At 58.9% G+C, this 19,337-nt stretch overlaps 1 protein-coding gene across 6 annotated transcripts in view; it reads right to left on the bottom strand.

Annotated features, from left to right (window-relative positions):
- HDAC7 (histone deacetylase 7) overlaps nucleotides 1-19,337 on the bottom strand; it is a 69,924-nt gene that overhangs the window by 24,891 nt on the left and 25,696 nt on the right. Inside the window, exon 1 of one of the 6 annotated variants that reach the window (XM_068663653.1) lies at nucleotides 18,176-18,336. The exons of 3 other annotated variants lie outside the window; for them this stretch is intronic. Coding sequence is in view for 2 of the 3 variants with exons in the window: in XM_068663644.1 (XP_068519745.1) it covers nucleotides 1,209-1,359 (151 nt within the window). In the remaining variant the exon portion in view is untranslated. Of the gene's footprint in view, nucleotides 1-1,208; nucleotides 1,508-12,045; nucleotides 12,463-18,175; nucleotides 18,337-19,337 lie in introns of those variants that run through there. 2 more of the 6 variants (XM_068663645.1, XM_068663644.1) reach the window with 2 other exon arrangements.

Genomic DNA, 19,337 nt, shown 5'->3' on the forward strand with positions numbered 1-19,337 from the left:
AGCCTTGACTCTGCATGCCCACAGCAGCCAGAGCAGTGCAAAAAAAAAACACAGGAGGGGTTTTGCTGCAGTTCTTTGCCACCACCAGAGCCTTGTCCACAAGAAAAAAAACTTAAAACAGCCCCAAAATAAACAGAATCCCTTTCAAAGGCCATATTTCTTCTCAACGAGGTGACCTTCCCATTGCCAGTGCACACCTCTCCATGGTTTAGAGGCACTGACTGCACGTGGGTTATCCTCCCACCCCTGCCCCGACACCTCCACGCGCACATCCACAGCAAAGCGCGGCGCTGGGGGAATTTCTAACATTAGGATCCCACTTTGCCCACCCCAGATACCTTCCGTTGAGAGCCAACAACATCCCAACAGCCTCAAGTGAGAGCTGGGAATGAAGGACACGGAGGCGGCAGCATCTCCTGCAGCACCGGGACTCAGCAGCCCCTCAACCTGGGCGGAGCGGGTCGGCGCGTCCAAGCGCAGCGGTTGTGCCTATTGCACAAGCAGCAGCCAGCAAAATCCTCTCCCCTCCCCGCGTCCCTTTGAGGCAAAAAGGAAGAAGGCTGGAAACATCCTTCCTCTCCTCCGGACAATGCGATGGAAATAGCACGGGAGGAGCGGCGGAGGCAGCGGTGGCTCCGCGAGGCTCCGGTGCCTGGCCAGCGGCGAGGACCGCGCGCGGCCGACGGTTTCCTGCCATTGTCCCAGCCGTGGCCAAGCCCCGCGCAGCTGCACCCGGCCTGGAACAACAAAAATGGGACCCTCGAGGCCAAAGTCATCTGCACTGCGATTTAGGGGCAGAAGGAAGGTGGGACACACGGCCAGAACCACCTCAAAGTGCAAACCCACGGCCCTGCCCGCACACAGACCCCATGCACAGCGGCCAGCGCTGGGATAAACCCCACTCCTGAGGCTGGTGGGATTTTGTGTTGCACAACAACAACAAAATAAAACAGAAGCTCTCCTTTCCTTGCATCCAGTCCAGAGGAAAGAACAAGGCCCCTAGAAAGCAGGTTCCAAGCTAAATCCAAGCTTTCTGCTCCAAAGGATGGACACATCCATCCCCATGCAGCACGCACGGCGCCAGCTGGAAAACCCTGCCAGCAACCGAGCCCGACACAAACCCATCCTGCCCACAGCTCCAACGCGTGAGAAAGGAAGATGAGCATTTTGCATCCCTGCTGCCACTGCCCAGCCCGAGCTCCCCGTACCTGCAGTGAGGGGGGACCGGGCACTCCTACAGCAGGCGCTGCTCGCCGAGCCGCTGGCATCGCGCCCGAAGCCCAGCCGCGCAGGGAGTGCTGCGAGCCCAGCTGCTCCGCTCCCCGAAGGTTCCCAAGAGCATTTCTGCCCCGCTGCCATGTCAAAAATAGAAAGGCAGCGGCGTTATCGTCCTGCAAGCCAATATAGAAAAGTTTACATCCTCGCTGCTAAAAAATCTAGGCGGCGGAGGCTATTCCAGAGCACGTAATTTGGGAAATCAGCACAACGTCCTTAAGAGTAGCATACGTTACAGTGACGCACTGCAGCGTTCAGTGCCAGGGGTAAACTTGCCTTCCCCCTCCTCTCGCTTCCCTGTTTTGTTTTGTTGGTTGCTTTTTGGTTGTTTTTTTTTTTTTTTTTTTTTTTCAGGCTTTTATGCGTCCGCCACGGGCCGCCTTGCTTGCGCTGGCCTCCGAGCAGGGTGAGCAGGCTCGCACGGCACTCCCGCAGAAGAACGCGCTGCCCCGGTGCTGCCCTCGCAGATGGGAAAGGCAGCGTGATCCAAGCTGGGAGTGGACTTGTCACCGGCCTCCCTTAACGCTTTCCAGCTCCAGCTGCTGCAGGGCAGGCAGCAGCAACATCCCCGCGGCGTGGGGAAAGGAGGCAGTCGGGTGCTCCGTCCCTGCTCCAGCTCCCGAAGGGTGAAAGCCGTTTGTTTGCAGGCTCCTCACAAAGCCCCGGAGGGAGAAGCCACCAGCGGTGACCCCAGCGGCAGGAGGGCGGCCGAGCTTCCCCATCCATCACCCCTGCTGACTCAGGAGGGAGGGGGCCTCAGCCCGAGCCTCATTCTTGGAAAGGGAAGATTTCGACGCAAGCTCGGCTTTTCCATGAGTGTTTGTGCGAACGCGCCACGCCGCTCCCACCCAGCTGGGACCGGGCTGCGAGATCCAATTTCTGTTTTTTTTTTCGACAAAAATCACACGGGAAATGAGGAATGCATCAGGTCACCTCTAGCCACAGGGTTCTTCTGCAAAGGCAGCTTTAGGAGAGGGGAGCCACGGGCTGGGGATGTCCTTCCAGCAGCTCCCCAGAGAGCTGCTCCTCGTGGAGATGCATTGCCAGAATCACAGCATTGCCACAGAGGGATGGAGAACTGGGTGGGCAGTGCTTTCAGGAGGACGGGGCCTCCAAGAGGTACCTGGAGAGGCACAGCAAAGCCCCCAAGGACCTGCTGGATGCAGCCCGTGCCCACCTCGCCAGGGGCAGCAGCAGCCTGGCAGCAGGAGGCTGAAGGCATCGGGGTTCAGACACCACCACCACCCACCCCCAAAACACCTCCTGCTCCTCGCTGCAGCAGCGAGGCCGCCAACAGACTCGTGCAGATGCGGCGAACAGACCGAGCATGACTCCCTTCACCCCCCCCCCCCTTCTCCCCAAAACAAAACACACACCCAAAAACAGGAGGAAACCAGGCAGGAAAAACCCGGCGGTCATTCGACAACTATTTCAAGCCTCCCCTCTCCCAGGAGGGAGCCGGTCTGACTCCCACCACGTCCCCTCCAGCCGTCCCGGAGCTGCCCCGTGCCCCCCACCCTGATCCCGTGCCAGCTGCCGGTGGGCTGCTGTGTGCTGGGGCTGCTTTCTCCTCGTTTCGTACCGTGCACATCTCAGCTGGCATTTCAGCGCAGAGCCAGCGCCAGATTTCTCTCCGCTGAGCCAACGCGCTTGGAAATGCATGACGACTTGAGCAGATTAATTGGAAACACAGCCTGGGTGTTGCAATCCCAGGAATGACTCCAATTTCAGGAACAAATGTTTTCATCTCGAACTGGGAGCAGTCACCCAAGTGGAAGGGCGCATTTTTGTTGCTGTAGCTCACCCCTCCCCTGGCGTGCGGGCGGTGGGAAGGGAGCAGCACCGTGCCCCGCTGGGGAGGCTGCGCAGGCACTTGCATCGCCAGGAGCTGCTGCTGCAGGGATTCCTGATGCTCCCAGCCAGCTCCGGAGAGGGACAGCTGAGGTTTGCCCATGTCTCTTCTCTCCTCTTGCAGCAGCATGTTGTTCCTGTCGCGGTCTGCAGCTCTCTCTACCAACAAGGTGGGAGAAAACGAGGTGCCGGGGTCCCAGGTCACCGAGGGTGGCCGCAGGGCGAGCAGAATCCTGCTGAGGCTCCGTGAGCATCCCCTGGGCAATGAATGCTTCCAGCTCCTGCCCGGGTGGCTTCCCAAAAGGCCACTTTCCCAACCCAAAGGCCCAGCAGGATCTGCTCCACCACATCCACCACACTCACACATGGAAACTCTCCCCCCCAAAGGACATTCTGCCCAAATTAGGGTCCCCAAGGTGCCAGCTCAGGTCTCCAAAGCCAAGCCCAGAAGCAGCTCAAGGGAAAAGGGACCTGTTCCCACGGGGAAGGTCCTGGGCTGAACGTGCCAGAGGCTGCAAATAAATCCCCACGGGACCATTCGCTCCATCTAGTGGCAAGCCATTCCCGTGCTCCCCTCTTGTTTCTCCCCCTCTGCAGCAGCTGCTCTCCCCCTTCCAGGAGTTTGGCCATGGGTTTTGCCAGCCCTTTTTGCTCAACGCTGCTCTCTGCCAACCTCCCGTGCTCTCTCAGGTGGTCCCTCCCTCCGCAGCCGTGGCAGCTCTTGAACTCCTGCTCGCCCTTGGCTGCCAAAACCAAAGAGCTCCTCCACGGCTCAGCAGCTGCGCAGCGGCTTCTCCCGAAGCTGAAGGTGATAAGGGAAGAGGAAAAGCTGGTCTGTACACCCGCAGAGCCCTGGCAGGGAAGGCAGCCCCGATACCCCGCTGCCAGGGCTCCTGCAACCCAAGAAAAAACTGTGTGGGCTGTGGAAAGGGCACGAGGCTGCTCCTGGAGAAGAAACTGGGCGCCGAGAGCCCAGGGACGGGCTCGGGGAGCTGCCAGCTTGCTCCTGCGAGCCTGCACACGCAGTTAGCAAGCACCCAAGTGGGAAGGAGGGACGGGAGGTGCTGCAGATGCTTTGCTGATTCCCCCCTGACTGCTGCAGAGAGACGTGGAGCAAGGCCTGGGTGAATTCCTGCTTTGGCAGGGGCGCAGCAGGAGAAAGTCCCAGGCGGAGCAGCAGGGACCTGGAGCGAGCGAGCCCAGCCTGGACGGAGGACGGGAGGTCAAGCTGGATAAAAAGCATTTTAACCTTCCCAGAGAGCTCAGCTCCTGCAGGTCCCATTTCTGCTGGCTTCTCCTCCTCCACCAGCTGTTTGGCCTCCCTCTTCGGCACAGCCTGCCAGGGCTGGAGCCGGACCCGAAAGCACCGCGGACACCGCGGTTTCTCCGCATCCCGCTGCTGCACGGACAGCCCAGGGCTTCACGACCCCTTCCTGAAGCCCCCAACCCAGGTCCAGGCTTAAATCCACTGCCCCCAGCCCTAAACCCAATTCCCTTCTCAGCCATTGCTCTTTTTTTTCTGCGTAAAAGCCACAGTTCCTGGCCAGAGCTCTGGGGTTTGGTTTGCATCCACTGCCATAAAGCCCCTGACCCCTTTCTTTGTCGCTGCCAGGCAGAGGAGCTGCAAGCCCCCCCTCACCATGCCGCACTCTTGAAGGTTGCCCACATGGGACACCCTCCGGCCAAGGCAATCCCAGCTCTCTCTTCCATTAAATCCTCTTGAAAACGTGTCAAATGCCAACTCAATGCACAAATCTGCTGGAAATTATCCACCCGCAACCAAACCCTTGCATCAACGCCACGCAAGCTGTAGCTTTTCTGCAATTCATTTAGATATCCTGACAAAACAAAACCACCGGGTTTGGTAATGAGATACCAAAGCTCGTGGAGCTTTGCTCGTTCCAGAGCCCGCTGTGAGATCTGCATTTGGGACACCCCTCTCTCTCCAGCCAGAATATCTGCGCCCTAATGCTGAACACGCAACGAGAGCGCCCGGCAGCACGCAACCGGTCACCTCTCCTCTAACCTGGGCTCTCAGCATCAGCAGGGGAAGCTCCGGCAAAGCCTCAGCTCTCGCTCCCATGATCGGCGATGCCCAGGAGCTGCTGAGCAGAGAGGAAGACGGAGGGGAGAGCCACTGGGTGTTGCAAGGATGTCCTCGGGCGGGCAGCAGCGCTGGGAGGCCTCCCCCGGCGAGCCAGCAGATAAGGCAGCAAGAGGGAGGACATGCAGATCTCTGCAGATCCGGCACACGCCCAAGCTCAGACCGGCCCCAGCCCACAAATCCTTCTGCAAGCTCCTCTGTCCCACCTCCAGATGTGCCAGCACCCCATCCTACACCCCGCGTCCCTCCCAGGCTTCTCGGCGCACACGCCCTCCACCTTCTTGGCTCGCTCGGCGAATTGTCCCAGACACGTCTGCGTGGTGTGAAACGGCCCCGGCGTGCCAGCACCCCGGCCTCTCCAGCAGGGAAGCAGCCAAACCCTATCACTCCTTCCCATCACCATTGCAGGCCATCATCACCCAGTCTGGGCTCCTGGAGGAGGGAGCGAGCCTCCAGCCGGGCAGCAAAGCGACTCGAGAGCAAGCTAGACCCAACGAGACGTCCAGCAGAGTGTCACCAAGACAAAAAAAAATAAATAAAAAGCCTTCCAGTTCCTTGAGCTTGATGGATCTTCCAAGGGCTCATTGCCATCGCTGTGCCAAACCCACACCTCAAGGCACAAACCAAAAAGGCAGCCAGGAAAAGAGATGGGAACCACGGGGAGATTTGGAGCTCTCCAGGCCATTCTCCAGAGCCTCCTTTTTGCCGTGATTTGTCACAAGGAGAGATCAGATGTGGGGCTCCTAGGATGGTTCACTGCAGATGGACAGGGCCAGCACCCAAACTGGGTGCCGGTCTCTGTCCCCACCGCTTCGGCCCCTTTGTTTGGATACCTTGAGGCTCCTTTTGACTCCAAGCTCCAGCACCGTCCCTTCCTTCCAAGCAAATATTCCGTTTTTGTTGGCGTGAGGCTCTCCCAACAAGCTTCAGCCCTTTCCTGCCATCTCAGCTCGTGCTCACGGGTGTGGATGCCGTAGATCCACAGCTCCTAACCCAGCAGGGAAGCGCACACACGGTCCTGCAGAGCAGGCGCAGCAGAGCTAAGCTGCAGGCACATCTTTTCTGCTCCGCAGCATCCACCTCAGGAGCATTTCACAGCCACAAACCACCGGCACAGAGCTCCTGGTGCAGTCTGTGCTCCCGAGGAAGGACCCAGCCGCGGTCTTTACAAAGCTAACGAGAAGCACGGAGGTGGCAGCCGGCTGCCCGGCTCCCTGCGAGGCTCCTACCTGTCCGTACAGGGCTCCTCAGGTTGCTGCTCGCCTCCCAGCTGAGGTTGCATTGCAGCAAGCCCTCTTGGTGACAGACGAGAGGCAGAACCACCACCCCTGCGTGGTTCCAACCCGCTGTCGGGGATTATTTTAAAGCAGAGCAAGCGCACGGAGGTGGGACCGGGGTGCCAAAGTCCCCATCTCCAGCCCCCTGCGATCACCTTTGCAGGTTGGGGGGCCAAGGGGCTCCTTTTGGAGTACCTTTCCCTGCAAATGGTGGGATCTCTGCATCTCTTAACCCTCCTGGAGACGAGCAGAGGGGTTTGGCACCTGCCACCTTGTCCTTCAGGGTGTCCCACAAGCTGCAGCTGGGCCACCATTCGGCCCCCCGTTCCCCTGCTCCCACAGCAGGGCAGCTCGCAGCAATCCGGAGATTTCCCGGCCTCAGCTGTCATTCTGCCTCTTGAATTCCACTGAAAAACTCAGAAAAAATGCAGAAACATCCCCTAAGATGCACACGAGGGGCTGGCCACCACCAGAATCCCTCAGCCCCCTTGTTTGACCTGGGCTATACATGACAGCGCCCGCGCTGCTTCCAAGTCAGCCCTGAAAAATAAAAACCCCGGAGCCTGAGGGCAGGGGGAGATCCAAACCCAGCGGCTGCAGGTGGGGATGCATCTGCCAGAACCGACATTTCAGCAGCACCAACCCCATCACGGGCATCCTAACAACAACGCTCGTGTCGAAATCCCCCACAAAGCCTTGGCGCTGCGGCGAGGCCGTGCCGGCGACGGTTTCATTGGTGCCAATTTCACAACTGCTGACAAACGAGGAGCTCACCAAAAGCCCTTCCTGCCACTCGCAGGAGCTCGAAGACTCCAATCTGCGCGCTGAAGGTACCCAAAAGCTACCAGAAAAGTGAACCCACAGCCTGAAGATGACAGACAGCATCTTAAAGCCACGCAAAGCCTGCCTGCCGGGAGGACACGAGGCACCGCTCGCCCACCAGCGTGCTTCAGCACAAGCCAACGTGTGTGCAGAGACCTTTCCTCTGCAGGTTTCCAGCTCAAAGGCCCAAATCCTCAAAACACAACAGGAGGAGCCACAGCACCCCCAGAAGTTGGTTCCCAGCACAAGATGCGCTCCAGCCCCAGCGTGCCCACGCTGCTCCAAGCATCTTTGAAATCTGCAGCCAGCTGGACCCAGCGAGAACAAACCTCAGCCAGGTCTCTCCTTGAGCATCTCCAGCTTTTGGGGCACGGCACGGCCCTAGAAGTGTTTTTCTAGGGCAAAAGCAGGCTTGGCAAGCGCCAAAGCCCAGCTCGGGTGCACCCAGGAGGCTGCGCGCAGCGGGTGCGTACAGGTGCTCCGCGCCCATACAGGTGTAGGACTTGGATGTTTGCCTTCCTGGGTGTTTATCTTCGGGCTGTGTCTGCACACAAGCTTATCTCCGAGAGGAGGGGTGTGTTTCTCCTGCACGGGCTGTTATCTCGAGGGATGTGGGCTTCCTCCAAGGCAAACGCCGCGTGCGCGCCCCGCGGCTCGGTGTCAGCGCCGCTGCGGGCGCCGCTGCTGGGGTTCCTGCTCCTCCCCGGCTCAGCCCCAGCCCTCTTCTGCCACCAAAATGCATGGCAAGGAAAAATACAGCGGCTTCGACAAGGGAGGGAGGTGTGGGAAGGATGGAGCAATGAGAAAGGATGGCAGCATCCTAATTGACGAGCGCCGATCCCATCTGGACACGTTCAGGGTCTCCCCACAGCTGTTGACAGAATAACCCCTAAAAACCCCGTTTTTTTTCCTATAAATGTCTCCTCTCTCATCTCCACCCCAGCGCTCCAGTTCACAGAGGGGACAAATAACTCGGCCATTCCTAACGTTGCTCAAACACCCTGAAGATGGGGACCCTGCTCCACACCACCCAGCACATCCCCACCCCTGGACCCATCCCAGCACAGCGAGGGGCTCTCCCTGCAGCCACGCCAAGCCACCCCCTGCCCTGTCTTTTAGGAAGGGCCTAATTTGCTGTCCCATCCCCGCAGCATAAATTGAAGGCTCCCACTCCTGTCCCCACACGTGCTGGCACTGCTCGGCTCAGCAGCACCCACTTTGAGGCTGCACCCTGTGATCCCCCATCTCCCGGGTGCTTCCCCATCGCTCCGCTCCTCCCCAAAACCCCGGGCAGGTTTGCTCCAAGCCTCCTCTCCTGGCAGAGCTCCCGGGCGAGCAGTTTGGGCAGTGGCCACCTCAGATCTCCCCGCTCCCCTCTAATTTACCCGAGAGCCCTCGGCCTCTCGTGCCCACAAGTTCAACTGTCACGGGCTGTGGGAAACCTCAGCTTTGGAAACGCTGCATGGCCGCGGATGCGACCCTGAGAAATTCCTTCTCCGGAGCTGCTGGTAAAGGGGAAAGGGGGGATTAAGCAGCCCAGGCTCTAAACTGACCTTGCAGCAGGCGGTGGGGGCTGTAACCCTACCTCTTCCCTCTCTCCCCCCCCCCAATTCAGCCTCATCCCTCGGCTCGCTCGGTCCCTGCCATTCCTCCTCCACCAGCTCGCCGCTTCCACGCAGCTTCCGCCACCATCTGGGCTCCATTTAGGGGAGCTGATGTTTTTCGCAGGGCTGTAATCTAAACTTTGGTGTTGAGTTTACATCTCGCATACCAGCGTCTCACCGCTGAGCCTGGCCACGCCGGAGGGGTGTCTGGGCCGCCGGGCCCCGTCCTGCCGCGGGAGGATGAGGCAGCTCGGCAGCAGCACGTAACCCGTGAGCCCTAAATGCAGGAAAAGGATTGAGAGTCGTGGATCTGTGCGCACAAATCTGCTGTGGAGCCAGCGAGGCACTGACCCTGCCAGCGGGCACGAGGCTGGGAAGCAGGGCAGCTTCCCCCGGGAACGCAGGGAGGCTGCAGATGGGAGCCGAAGCTCTAAATCAGCATTATCCAGCCTCCATCTCCAGCAGCAGGAAATTCTCCTAATTTTTTTTTGCTTTAAACCCTACCCTTATCTCCCTCCAAATGGCACAGAGCCTTCCAGAAGAGTCGGGCCCCACGAGGAGCATCTCTCAGAGCGGGGATGGAGGCTGCCCTTTGGAGAGCAGGGCACGGGGGCAACCACGGTGCTTCAAATTCAGCCCCAATCAGGACTCTTCAGCCCTGTGGCCAAAACGTGGCTCAACCCCACTGATCCTTGTGGCCAAGCCAAACCCAAACCCACTGCTTCCATCCTTGGGCTTTTCAGGTGGGATTTAGCCAGTTGTGGACACTGGGGCTCAGCAGGATTGTGGTGCCTGCACTCACCTCCTGCAGCGAGCAGCTCTCTGCAACGTCAGAGCCTTGAAGATGGAAGAGGGACAACGTGGGAGCAATTCCAGGTGAATTATGACCAAGATTCAATCCGGGAGCATCCAGCTGACGAGGACGAGGTCACATCCAGCCAGACACGGCTCCTCACAGCACAACCACCAGCTTCACAGGGACAAATCCAGCGGGGACTTGCGCCCCATCCACCTACCGGCTCAAAAATTGGGTATAGGCAGAGAAGCCAAGCCCTGCCTGAGTACACTTGCTCCAAGGAGGCCGAGCAGCTGAGCCCTGGTCTGTCCTACAAGAAAAGCAGGTTCCAGCCCCGGCTCTGTGAGGGTTGTACAAGCCCTGTTTGCTTTCCCTGCACCGGGGCAGCGGGAGCCTCCTCCCAGAGCCGTGGCCATCGGTGCTCGAGGGCAAGGCCAGCTCTGGGGAGCACCAAGAAGTCCTGCAGGACCAAAGCACCAAGGCACCCCGTTCCTCTGTCCCAAGACACGGCACTGGGTGTGGGATGCAACAACCCAGAGGGTTTTTTGCTTAAAAAAAGGGAAATTTCAAGAAGCTCCGAGGAGCCACCACTACGGTTGTGCGCTGCGGTTATGTATTGAAGCCCACTGGGTCATCCCAGCAGCTCCAGTGCTGTTGGCAAACCCTTCGTGACAGTCAGGCAGGGCAGGAGGACAAATCCAGCCTAATCTTCATGCCAGAAGACGGGGCCAGCGGGAGGAAGGCGAGAAAACCCCGTCCCATTGAGCTCAGCAAAACACCAGCCCCGGCACAAGTCCTCACCGGAGGGCCAGAGGAAAATTTTGCCGGCACGAGCCCAAGGCTTATCTGCTGCTCCCCTCCCTGCTCCCACATTTCTGGTATTAAACCAACACTGCTTATCACCAAATCCTGCCTTTTGAACCGGCACAGCCACGCCACAGATCCCACAGCGCTGCCACTCGGCTGGGGAGCCCCGAGGACAGCTGCCCGTCCTCCAGGAGCATCCCTGCACAGCCCAGCACCACGCTTCCACACGGGATTTAACCACTCGAAGCACGCTCGAGGCTGGATTTCCCCAGGAACTGTAGGAAAACCAGCGTGGAAAGGGATTTTAGCCAGAGTCGTGCTAACCAAGCACAGGGGAAAGCTCAGAGGCGTGCAGGGGAATCCACCAAGGCTCAGGGCAGCGGGGCGAACCCGTTAAGCACCGGCCACTGGAGAAGTTCCTCAATGAGGAGCCTCCGTGCCCTGCAGGCAGGCTCCTGCAGCAGTTGCACAGCTGTGCCGGCTTCCCGAGACAGATAAGGCTCAAATGATTCATTCACTCGAAACCTTTATTTGTTCTTGCTTACCCAGAAGGAGCCGGCAGCTGCTAATGCTAAACTGGGACAGCTCCCAAGCCCAGACAAAAGGGCCTGCAAAAAAAACGGCCTTAAGGAGGAACCGAGCATTCAGAAAAAGCAATCCTAGAAGAGGGAGCTAGAAGGAGGGAGCGCGGCGCAGCGCAGGAGGAAGAGGAAGCCAGTAAAGCACCTAAAAATAAGTTTTCAAACAAGCAGCCAGGCACAGGACAAAGGCTTTGCCTGCACGTGACCGTCACCCGCAGCCGAGGCAGGATGCGAGCTCGGCACAAAGCAGCCCCACGGATGGAGCTGGGCGAGCTCGGGGTGCTTGGAGAAAGCCAGGCCGGCAGATTTGGCCCCGTGTAGGCGCCTTCCTCCCATGCCATCGATGCCCCGAGGGCAGGATGCTGTTCCTGCCCCTCTAGGGCAGCCTCAGCAGCAGCTTGGGAGGGTTTAAGGGATTTAAACGGCGCTTGGAAAACGAGATCTGTCCCAAAATGAGGTCTCTAAAACAGGCAAGCCCTGCTGGAGGATGAGCGAGGGGTCCCTCGGGCTCTGCACCCGTTTAGGCAGCACCTTCAGATTGAAGCAAGAGCTTGTGGGTGAGGTCCCAACCAAGCAGCCAGGCATGGCAGAGGAGATAAGAGATAAGAGGAGATGAGAGGAGCCTGCCCGGTGCTTGCTGGTGCAACCGGGGCCGACACCATCCCCTCCTGCAGCCACAGGGCTGAGGAAAGCTCCCACGTAGGCCCCAGGCTGGGATCTTGGGGTCAAAGCACCCTTTTTGCTGCTCCAGCACCCAGAAACCTCCCGCAGGGACCCAGCGGGATCCGAGCTTCAGCTCAGCCCCGTGTACCACACCGCAGGATGCTCCAGGGCGTGCCTTCAGCCAGCCCACCCCGGGTCAGGATTCAGAGCCACGAAAGGAAGAAAAGAAAAAAAAAATCCCCCCAGGGATGGGAAAGGCACTTACAGGACGGGCTAAACATCCCCAGCAGGGCAGATATCCTCAGCCTCAGCGCCCGGCTCTTACTCTGAGAACATCCAGCTAGTTCCGCTCCCGGGAAGCCGCCGCTCCGCATCCCACATTCACTTCTGCTTCGCTCCTGCCACGCACGGATCTGGTCATCGGGGCAGCAGCGAGACGGGTCCCATAAAAGCTCGCCCGGCTGCGATACCCCTCCTCGAGAAGCTCGGGCTCACTTCAGGGCTTGTATTCCCCGCTCCTGGACGCGTGGCTCTGTTCTTCCAGCACAGGGGGCTGCGGCCGCCGGGGAGGGCTCGTCCTGAGCTGCCATGAAACGCCAAGAAAGCTCCCGCATGGCTCTCCGTCACCCTTCGGTCCTTGAACTCATGACTACTGAGGAAGGCGGCTTGCTCAGCTAACCAGCAAGCTAAGAATAGAGACCTTGAAGTGAAACCGCCGGGGATTGGCAGCTATTTTCAGCGCGCTCAGCCGGCGGGGCGGCGTGACATAAGAGGATATAAAGAGGAAACTGCACAACAACTCTCACCTCACCGAGAAAGATTCGGGTAAGCCGAGGCAGAGCCGCCGCGCGTGCTTTTGAGGCACCCCGGCCACCTCCACGCCAGCCCGTGCAGCCAAAAGGGGGTCTGGGGGTGGTACCTGCGGCTCGGTGATGCTCAGGGTACCCCCAAGAGCGGCTCAGCCCCCTTTTTGGTGCTTTCTAACCCCAAACTGAGCCTTGCAGCTCTCGCCGCGCTTCGAAGGGAGAGTTTGCGATCGCGCCCGGTCGCCAGATGTGCTTCGGAAAAGATCTGGTCTCGGTTAGCAACCACCATTAAGATTAATGCAGGGAAATTTAAATGGCAACGCTCCGAGGGTGTTTGATTTCAAGCCGTAGGTACCGAGAAAACAAACATACAAGCTACGGTTTCTGGAAACCAAGCTCTGCCACCTGAAACCGGTCCCCGCAGCGGCGCTCTGCCACCTCGCCGGCGCACGAGGAGCCTTCGCTGGCACGGCACAAGGTTCTGCTGGCTTATCTCAACCCCCCGAAATATTTTCTCCTGGATTTTGGATGGGAAGAAGTCACAAGCCGGGACTGACAGAGCATGCGGTGCTAAATAAGTGAATTCCTCAAACCTGCCGGTTTCGCGTGTTGTAAAAGCATCCTCCAAACCCTCCGCGGGGCACCGGGAGCGCACAGCTCCGATTCCAGCCCTCGGCCAGCCAGCAGCTGCTTGTTATAGCTGATCCTCCGTCCCCAACAGCCCCGGGACAGCAAGGAGCCACGCAGCAGTCACCGGGACAAGGGCAGCAAGGCCAGAGGAGGCAGGGTGAGCCCATGAAGGCAGCAGGAAGGATGCAACAAAGCCTGCGGGCAAGCAGAACGCTGCTCCCCATCCACCCTGGGCTGCCCGGAGAGCAGAGGCACCTCCCCACGACCTCTCTGCTGTGAATATTCTCGCCCCGAAGACGCTACTGCGAAGCCTGTGCCTCTTAAGTGTTGCTTAAGGCAGTCAGATCTAGAAAGGAGTCGATGGCAGGAAGAGAGGAGGCTCTTTGCTCGGCAGCTGCACCCCCGGGCTATGCACGGAAACATCCTCTGCAACCTAAGAGCATCAAACTGCCGGTGAACCTGTGGGATTTGCATAAGCCTTGCAAGTTTTGGATCCACATGAAGGAAGAAGTTCAGAAAGGGCTGCTCCTGTCTCCAGCCCTGGCGAGGAAGTGACGTTCTCCACGTTTTCTGTGCTGCCCAAGGCTTCGCTCTTACGCAAGAGCGGCTCTTGAAAAAGCAGCCTCAGCACCAACTCTGCCTTCCCCTGCCTTGCCTAAGAGATTTCCCCTCCTGTGGAGGCTCGGGAATATCCCCCAGGAGGGCTCCCAGCACCGCAGCCCAGCTCCTTGCAGGAGCCTGAGCTGAGCCCTGCAGCACCCACAGGGCCCCAGGGTGCTCCGCAGGCACCTTCCAGCCACGGGGCTCGAATGCAAACAGGATCGGGATGAAAGTTTTCCTTTCCAAGGGGCAGCTGCGGGAGAACAGCACGTGCTTGACTAGAAGGGAAGGTGGAGAGAAGGAATGAGAGAGGCAAAGCGGACAAGAAGGCCACAACCCCCCAACATGACCCAAAAAACGAGTAAAAGCAATCTTGTCAGGAAGCCCAAGCGCTCCGGGAAGCCCTACCTGCTCGTTTAACTCCCGACGGCATCCTCTGAGTCATTCCTAAAACAAGCAAAGGTTTGGCTCTTGGTTTTGAGGTGCTGCTTCCCACATCCCATTCCCCCCGCCAGCACCCCCAGCCCCATCCCAGCACCCTGCAGCACCCGCTGTCACCTCCAGCGGCACAGAGAGGCCACGGGGCGAGCGCAGCGACGTGCCAGAGCAGCAGCAGCGTTTATTTTGTGCTGCTGCGAGCAGTATTTCGGTCCAATTGTGCACAGCAGCCCCGTGGAAGAGCAAATTCTCTCTCTGGCGTGTGCCAGATACAAACAGCTCGTGGGATGAAGCTTCACGTAGCCACCGGAGAGCCACGGGGGTTGTCACCGCGGGACAGTGCGGAAAGCCAGCCAGCCACCGAGGCTGTGGCTTCAGAGACACCTCTGTGATCCCAGAGTTTATCACAGCACCAAAAAACTGAAAGCACAGCCCACGGCACGGAGCTTTGAGCACGGACAGAGTGAATTTTTAGGAGGAAGGAGGACGAGCAGGTAGATGTGACGGGTGAGCTGCTGTCCTGCTCCAGCACGTCCGCAGGAGCAGAAGCTCCACGGCCACCCTCGCTCAGACGCTCCCTTTCCTGCCAAAAAGCTCTCTGGCACTGCCTCGAGGCTCTTTCCTCAACATCCTCAAATATTGCCCAAGAGGGACCCAGTGACAGGGACTCATGGCACTCGGACTGACTCTGCCACCTCATCAGCTCGCTGACGGGCGCTGGTGCCTCACGCCGCGCGTCCGCCGCCTCCAGCCCCTCTGTGCCAAGGGCCGATGTGCCCCGGCATGAATTCCTCCTCCGAGGTGAGCCTGGGAAGTTTCCAAAGCCAGGCCGGCAAGCGCTCGGGCTCCGTTTACTATTTATAGTTTGACAACTGGGACGAAGCCACCCAAGCATACCAGCTTCGTTTGCTCTGGCTAAACTCAAACGCCAGCGATCGGACCCTGCGCGGCACGCAGAGGCTGCCGAAACGCAGCCCGGGCTCATTCAGAGCTGGCAACAGCTGCTATATCTGGAAGACGGTTTCGAAGGAAGACGAGGCTCTTCGAGGCACTGAAAGAAAACAAATCCTGTGCATACATTCTGCAGGATCAGAGCTGCTCTCCTAAACATCCTCGCCTCGGCGTAACGAGAGCCGTGGTTTTCTGATAAAAGTTACCATTCAGGGCATTAGCAATGAGTGCTGCCAGCCCTGCACGTCTCCAAAATGCTGCCCACCCATTCAAAAGCCCCACAAAACATCAGACAGCAAATGCACTAACTTGGAGCTTCTTTAAGCAAGAAAAATTGCCCCTGACACCCCAAGCACCCAGCCCTGCTCGTCAGGGGAAGGCGATTTGATAAAGCAGCCGTGAAGAGGCAGGAGTGGGGTGGTCAGGCGCAAGCCACGCTCCCTGCAGGCACCCACGGGGGTAGAAAAACATCGCAGCAGCTCAGCGGGGCTGCAAGCTGCAGGGCTTTCTGCTGTATTTTTAGGGCAGCGTGGCAGAGAGCAGGCGGGAGCTGGACCAAGCAGGGCTCTCAAAGCCTCGGTCACAGAGCACTGCTCAAGTTTGACACGAGCCCACCCAGCTGCAGCCAGGCTCAGCAGGGCCAGGACACGCTTCCTTGGCCATCAGTCATCAGCCCCATTTTGCTAAGGACACAAAAGTCAGCAGAGAAGCGGCTCATGGGAAGCCGGCAAAGCCTGAATCGGGGAAGGATGCATTCTTGCCTTCGGGGAGCATAGCAAGATAATGAGACACAGACCTCGGGAAGGACTCGATGCAACAGCTCGCAGGACTGAGTCACCTACCCGTCCTCTCCCTGTCCCCCACGGCCAGGGCAGGGGACGAAGCAGGGGCCTGGATGAAAATCAAGAGGGAAACTAAGGTCTCGAAGCCTGAACCTTCAAGAAACCTGGCTCAGGCTCGAGGCAAAGCAAAGAGATTCGTACAAAGCCCTGCCAGAGCCAGGTGACGATGCAGGAGCTGCCTGATTTCAGAGCACTGACAACACAATTGTTTGTTTTTCTTCCCCTTACCGAGGTCCCAGCTGTTAAATACGTGATTGCAGGACCTCCTGCAGTGCTCCACCATTTCATCCACTACTTGAACAAGAAAAAACCCTAAAAGTCTGATTGCAGGGACTCCCAACACAAAGCCTCCTTACCACTAGCATTTTCAGACATTATTTTTCTTAGAACCCTTTCTAAACGGTGCAGGCTTTGCAGCATTTTCTTTCAGCCTCCCAAGAACTGTTTCTACCACGGGTGCTGTCGCTCACACCCCTGGAGTCACCTGCCTCAAAGCACAACACAGACCCCGAGCTGGACACCATCCTGCATCCCAGGAGGATGCAGCTCGGCAGTTTGATGAACTGCAGGAAAAATCACCCTCACGTGCACCTGCACAGCACCTCCACCCTCGTGCCACGCCGTCCTAGGATAAGACCACATGCCTACATAGCCCAGCCCTAACATTTTGACGTGTCTGTCCCCAAATTACACATCAGAAAGGCTGAGGGCCCTGGTCAGGACATCTCTAACCTCATCACCCTCTCACATCTGCACCTTTGGAGCTTCCAGCCTTGCTGCAAGCCCTTTTGCTGCCATTTTCACGCTCCTACTTCCTGCTCACATCAGGCAGCTAAGTAGGAGGTGCTGAAATCCTCAGTGCAAACCAGGAAGCGCCAGAGATCTCCCACTGCCACGTCCGGGCTGAAATCCTCTGCAGACACCTGCTCAGAGGTGTCCGACCAGACCCTCACAGAGCAGAACTCACCCTCCCGAAATAAAACACAGCTCTGCCAGGAGCTGGGACCGTCTCCTGGACTAAACACATGGAAAGTCCTGAGGCTGTTTGTTCCCTGTCCTCCCCCAGGAGTGACAGCTCTTCCCTCCTGCACGCACGCTGCTGAGCCAGCCAAGCCTGAGCATGCATCTCACCGCCACCTCTGCAGGAGCCTCCAACCATCCCATTACTCAGCAGAGCCTCCTAACGTGCCCAACCCCTTGATAATACCTTCCCCATGGAAAAAGGTGTGGGAAGCTCTGCTTTTTTGGAGCGTGGGGACTGCCAGCTGAGAGCAAACACTGGACGACTTGCAGGTCTGTGGGCTGTGCTGGCTCAGGATGAAGCTGGGCTACTCAGGCTATCAACAACTCTTTTTTCCAGGGCGACTGCTCCCATCCTTTCTGCTCAAGGTATTCGGACAGGAAAGAGAGATATCATTTCATTAAATAAACCCAACAAGGATGCAACCCAGCAGAGCTACCCCAGTCCCTTAAAGCCTCGCTGCCTGGAAGCACCAGCTGCCCTGCAGCAGGGAAAAGCATCGGGATCGGAACAAAACCCTCCCCGCAGCCAGCTCACCACAGCCAAGCACGCCCTCTCCCGTGTCCCTGGGGACCCCATTCTGCTCGAGGAGCTGCTGTCACCCACAGCCCGGCCCCACAGAGCTGCCCACACAGACGTTCACCCCGTCTCCAGCAATACAGGGGGACCCCAAGCAATACGAGGGGACCCCCAGCAATATAGGGGACCCCAGGTTCAGTAAAACAGGGGACCCCAGCACCCTCGGGCCAGTCCCTAGAGTACAGGGGGACCCCCAGCAATATGGGGGGGACCCCAACGCCCCAGGACCAGTCCTAGCAATACAGGGGGACCCCCAGCAATACAGCGGGGGACCCCAACACCAAGCCCTAGCAATCCGAGGGGACCCCCATCAAAACGAGGGGGGTCCCCAGCACCCCCGGGGCCAACTCCTAGCAACACAAGGCAACTCCCAGCAATAGGGGGGGGTACCCCCAGCACCCGACACGACCCCCAGCACCCCAGGGGGCTCCCCAAAACCGCAGCCGCTCCCTCCCCCAAGACCCTGACCGGCGGCGGCTCCATCCCGGTCCCCCCCCACCACCACCACCACCACCACCGCTGCCTTACCTCAGGCGGGGCCATGCGGGGACAAAGCCGAGCCCGGGCTGTCCGAGCCCATCCGAGCCGGGGAGCCATGGCTCGGTGCTCGGAGCTCTTCTGAGGCACCGGGACCCGGCCCGGCCCGGCTCGCCTCAGCCCGGCCCCCGCCGCTTTGTCTGCGGGCGGCGCCGCCCCGCGGCCGCGCTGCGTTTAATGGCGCCGCCCGCAGGGCCGGGCCGAGCCGGGCCCCGAGGCCTCAAACCCTCGTCAGGGGGTCCGGGGGAGGTTGTGGGGTCTTGTTCCGAGGCCTCGGGTCCCCCCCTTGGGGGTCTCGAGGTCCTGGGTCCGTCCCCGTCCCCCCCGGGGGTCCTGAGTGGGGCTCTGTGCCCCCTGGAAGCGGGGTCCGAGTAAGGGGGGAGTGGGGATAAAAAGGGGTGTACCACAGGGGGTTGTGGTTTTTAGGGTCGGTTCAAGGCAAAATGGGGTTTGTGCACTTCAGAACAAGCTGGGGTTTACGTGCAAAGACCCCCCCCAGCCAGCACCTGCTGCACAAATGCAGGTTTTTGGGGTGTGGGGGGGTGGATGCTGGGACCCCAATAGCTTTGCCCTCATCCTGCACCCTGTGTCACCACCAGCCCTCGTCCCCGAAAGCCCTTTTGGGACCGCAGCCCCCCTGTAGCACCCACTGCCCCTCCTCAGCACCCGATGCTCAAGGCAGGGGGAAGCAAGCCAGTAGGGGACAAACAGAACAAAAAGCATCGTCCACACCCCGAGGAATGGTGATGGGGGTCTCCCACCACAGCCCCACCACCAAAACGCTTAAAATCCTTTACAGGTGCCAAGATGTGGTACCGAGGTTTGTGTGCCAGCTCCAAACAGAGCCCTCTGAATGCCTCTCGTCTTTTTTCAACATCCCAGACAAGGCAGCAGAGGGATGCTCGCCAAATTTAACCTCCATGGGTTCAGCAGCTCCCCCCCACCAGCCATAATACCTTTATTCCTACCAGGCAGATCCCCCTAAAATCAGCAAGAATCGATAGCACCTTCGCAACAGCTTCTAAATCCAAGATACGGAAAATTTAAAGGTCAGGTTGGTTAAAGGCAGAGGCTTAAGAAACTCGCCTCTTGCAGCAAGAGCTCTGCGTTAAGAAGCTTTGCTGTAACTGCAGCTTTTTATCTTGCTTCCCAA

The sequence above is a fragment of the Anas acuta genome, chromosome 29 (genome assembly GCF_963932015.1).
Source record: "Anas acuta chromosome 29, bAnaAcu1.1, whole genome shotgun sequence".
Taxonomy (NCBI): Eukaryota; Metazoa; Chordata; class Aves; order Anseriformes; family Anatidae; genus Anas; species Anas acuta.